Here is a 4,266-nt window from a genome sequence, read left to right as displayed (position 1 = left end):
TCATATAAATTGGGATAGAAGGAGTATTTAATTAGGCTTTGCATGAGAACTTACGAGCATAACAGGGGTGAAGCTACACTCTGTCGGAAAATTACACTACGTATATAGGCAAAACCAGGGGCGGATCTAGGGTGTAAGATACGGGTTCCCGGGAACCCATTAACTTTTGCGTAGACCCTGTATTTTTGTTAAAAAAATTATTAAATATCTATAAATATCTATTTGTGAACCCAGTTATTATTATATATTAATGTGAAATTGCGACAGGAACCCATAAACTTAAAATCCTGAATCCGCCTCTAGGCAAAACATTAGGTTTTAGAGGTATATAACATATATTGAATACTCTTTGTCGGGATTTTTTTTTACTTCTTTCAAGTTTGAACATCCTAGGGAAAATTCCTGATTTCGCCATCGGAGCATATACTATGCTATTTGTATCATTAGGAGAAAGCACCATTAAAGTTTGCAAGTGATCATTAAAACTAATGTACGATAATAATAATAGTACATTAGTTTTAATGATCATTTGTAGAATTTTAATGGTGCTTTCTCCTATAAAATTCCAATCTTTCTAAAGGTATACTATCACAATCAAACCACTATTGTTTCTTGAAAACAGCTGTTGCAATTGGACATGGAGTGGGGCTTGGAAAATTCATTCTTGTGGGTCCCCTTAATTTCCATTTGCTATCCTTGTAAAATGACAGCCTAATCCACATCTTGTTAAGAGCTAGCTGTGGAGTTGAGTTGCCACTAAAAAACTCTTTTTTCTTATGTTTTCATTGTAACAAATTCAAGAAATGCAAATGTTTTCATGCCAGAGTTACACTAAATAACAAGTTCTGTTGCTTTCTTTCTACTGGTTCATACACACATTTCCAATCTGCAGTCTTCTTTTTTCTTTAATATATAATCAAGAAATCGCCAAGTAGTAGTGTACAGTTCGAAAATCCGTGGATAATAGACACGTCCCTCTACCCTTCTCTACATAAATACCTCCGTTTGCCGCAGGGTTTGAACCTGTGACATTCACCTAACCCACACGTCACGTTTTCTTACCACTAGACCAAAGCCAAAGCCAAAGCCAAAGCCGGAATTTCAATTTGCAGTTTGAGGAAAGTTGTTAGCTTTAGGGAAAAAAGCTACAGGTAGTGGAAAAGCTCAGTTCTGTCTTGACACTATTTTTTCTGAATTTGGTGGTAACCATAGTTTATTGGTAGTTTCTTGTGTTTTGTCAGTCAAGAAAGCTTTTTTCTATTTCAAGATTTTTTTTCTTGTGTTTTCTCTAGATAGATAAGTAAGATCTACAATGCTAGAATTGTTGATTCTCAATAGTACTTAGGTGGCCTTTATAGTGCAAATTTTCTAGGAGAATTGGAGTTTATTGTGTATAATAATTGGCTCTTTAGGATAATGAATTTGAGAATGGTGCATTTGATTCCTTTGGTCCTAGTATTAGTAGTGTCAAGTTTTTTGACTCAGGATTCTAGTGCTGCTTTTACTCCTACTGATAACTACTTGCTTGCTTGTGGATCTACACAAAATGTGACTTATATTGGCCAAACATATGTTCCTGATTCACTCCATCCTTCAGTTTCTTTAGAAAGTAAGGAAAATTCTGTTTCTGCCACGTCGAATACTAGTGCTCCATCTTCAATCTATCAGTCCGCGAGAATTTTCCATAGTACGACAGTTTATAAGTTTGATATAAAGCAAGAAGGGCGACATTGGGTCCGTCTCTACTTCTATCCTCTTCCGGGGCACAACTTAAAGTCTGCCTCAATGACGGTTGTCACAGAAAATTTTGTTCTGTTGAACAATTTCAGTTTCAAGAGTTATAATGGTTCGTACCTTTTTAAGGAATATGCCATCAACGTCGATTCAGATAGCTTGACTCTTGCTTTAATCCCTTCAAACAACTCCATTGCATTTATAAACGCCATTGAAGTTGTATCCGTCCCTGATGAGTTGATTCCAGATCAAGCAGTCGCTTTATCTCCCTTAGCGCCTTTTAATGGTCTTTCAGGACTAGCCCTTGAAACTGTTTATCGTCTAAACATGGGAGGTCCTCATCTTACTGCTCAAAATGACACGTTGGGAAGAACGTGGGAGAATGACGCGAAGTACCTGCACATTAACAGCTCTGCAGTAGATGCTTCAGTTAGTCCGTCAAGTATAAAATATACAGCTACTATGACTCCTGAAATAGCACCAAATTGGGTTTACGCTACTGCTGAAACAATGGGAGATGCAAATGTACCTAATGTGAATTTTAATATCACTTGGATCTTTACCGTTGATCCAAACTTCATGTACTTCATCCGCGTACATTTTTGTGATATTGTCAGCGAATCTTTGAACGCTCTTCTGTTCAACTTATATGTTAATGATGATATTGCTCTATTGGACATAGACTTGTCAAACTTAGCTGGTAATTTGGACGTACCTTTATACAAAGATTTCGTCTCTAATTCTTCAGTGAATTCAAGTATGCTGAAAGTTAGTGTTGGTCCAGACACGAGTGCTGATTATATAAATGCAATTATGAACGGACTTGAAATCATGAAGATTAGCAACGAAGCCAGAAGCTTTAATGGGGTTCAATCTGTTGAGACTTTTCTTGTGTTGCCTCACAAAAAGAGCAAGATAGGTATCATTCTTGGTTTTGCCTTAGGAGCATCAGCTGCATTGGCGTTTATCGGGTTGTGTTGTTGCTTCTTTATAGCCCGCAGATCAAAGACTTCCAACCAAAGGCACCCGTGGCTTCCTCCGTTGTATGGAAACTCTTTAAGTTTGACAAAAATGTCTACAATATCTCGAGCAAGCTACATCTCCTTGGCTTCACCGAATGTTGGACGATTCTTTAGTTTCCAAGAAATACTGGATTCAACTAACAAATTTGATGAAAGTTTGCTTCTTGGTGTTGGTGGTTTTGGTAGGGTTTATAAAGGAACACTAGAAGATGGGACTAGACTTGCTATTAAAAGAGGAAACCAAGGATCTGAACAAGGTTTAGCTGAATTTCAAACTGAGATTGAAATGTTATCCAAACTTCGCCATCGTCACCTTGTGTCTTTGATTGGTTACTGTGATGAAATGTCAGAAATGATTCTGGTTTATGAATATATGGCAAATGGTCCTCTCCGAAGTCATCTTTATGGAACGGATCTCCCACCTCTCTCGTGGAAGCAACGTCTTGAGATTTGTATCGGTGCTGCCAAGGGGCTGCATTATCTCCACACAGGTGCAGCTCAGAGCATCATTCACCGCGATGTCAAAACTACCAACATACTCTTGGATGAGAACTTTGTAGCTAAAGTTGCTGATTTTGGTCTTTCTAAAGCTGGACCGTCAGATCAGACACACGTCAGCACTGCCGTTAAGGGTAGTTTTGGATACCTTGATCCTGAATACTTCAGGAGGCAGCAGCTTACAGAGAAATCAGATGTTTATTCATTTGGTGTTGTCCTAATGGAAGTACTCTGCACTAGACCTGCATTAAATCCAGTGCTCCCACGCGAGCAAGTTAATATAGCCGAGTGGACTATGATTTGGCAAAAGAAAGGCATGTTGGATCGGATAATGGACACAAACCTCGAGGGGAAGGTGAATCCAGCTGCCCTGAAAAAGTTCGGGGAAACAGCTGAAAAGTGTTTGGCTGAACACGGAGTTGATAGACCTTCAATGGGGGATGTGCTGTGGAATTTAGAATATGCACTTCAACTTGAAGAAGCCTCCTCAGCGCTAGCAGAGCCCGATGATAACAGTACAAACCATATACCTGGTATACCATTAACACCAGTCGAGCCATTCGACAAGAGTGTTAGCAAGATTGAAGGGATTAACTCAAAAACAGATGATGATGCAGGGGATACTGCTAATAATGCTGTTTTTTCTCAGCTGGTAAATCCACGGGGAAGATGAGAATAAATACTCCCTCGTATACGTGCTCTAAGGTCTCGGCAACTTGACATCACAAAATGTTTTATTTCATGGATTCAAGGGAAAGTGGATATCATTTCAAAATCTTTATATTAATAGTACTGAATGATTGAGTATGTAATATAAATGTTTAGTCAACCTATTGTATTCGTTGAAATTTGTCGTTCAAATACAACAAGTTGTAGCATTGTTTCATTGTTACATAGGTGATACAGTTGCCCTCTTTATTCATAGTTATACTCATGAATATGTATTTGTAAAAGCATTATAGTTATATACATTCATAAATAACAATATCAAGCATATGCTGCCTTCTCTCCA

The 4,266-nt window shown here is 38.2% G+C and overlaps 1 protein-coding gene across 1 annotated transcript; it reads left to right on the top strand.

Moving 5' to 3' along the window:
- LOC109230767 (receptor-like protein kinase THESEUS 1) lies at positions 709–4,266 on the top strand. The gene has a single exon (XM_019396190.1). It carries the CDS (start codon positions 1,417–1,419, stop codon positions 3,925–3,927), a length of 2,511 nt encoding a protein of 836 aa, XP_019251735.1. The 5' UTR covers positions 709–1,416; the 3' UTR covers positions 3,928–4,266.

Source organism: Nicotiana attenuata, chromosome 8, assembly GCF_001879085.1.
Source record: "Nicotiana attenuata strain UT chromosome 8, NIATTr2, whole genome shotgun sequence".
Taxonomy (NCBI): Eukaryota; Viridiplantae; Streptophyta; class Magnoliopsida; order Solanales; family Solanaceae; genus Nicotiana; species Nicotiana attenuata.
The sequence above is the reverse complement of the archived record's forward strand: the minus strand, read 5'-3'. Positions and strand labels throughout refer to the sequence as shown.

Bases quoted from the DNA above. Each gene is read 5' to 3' on its own strand.
- LOC109230767 (XM_019396190.1), top strand. From the start codon at position 1,417: ATGAATTTGAGAATGGTGCATTTGATTCCTTTGGTCCTAGTATTAGTA.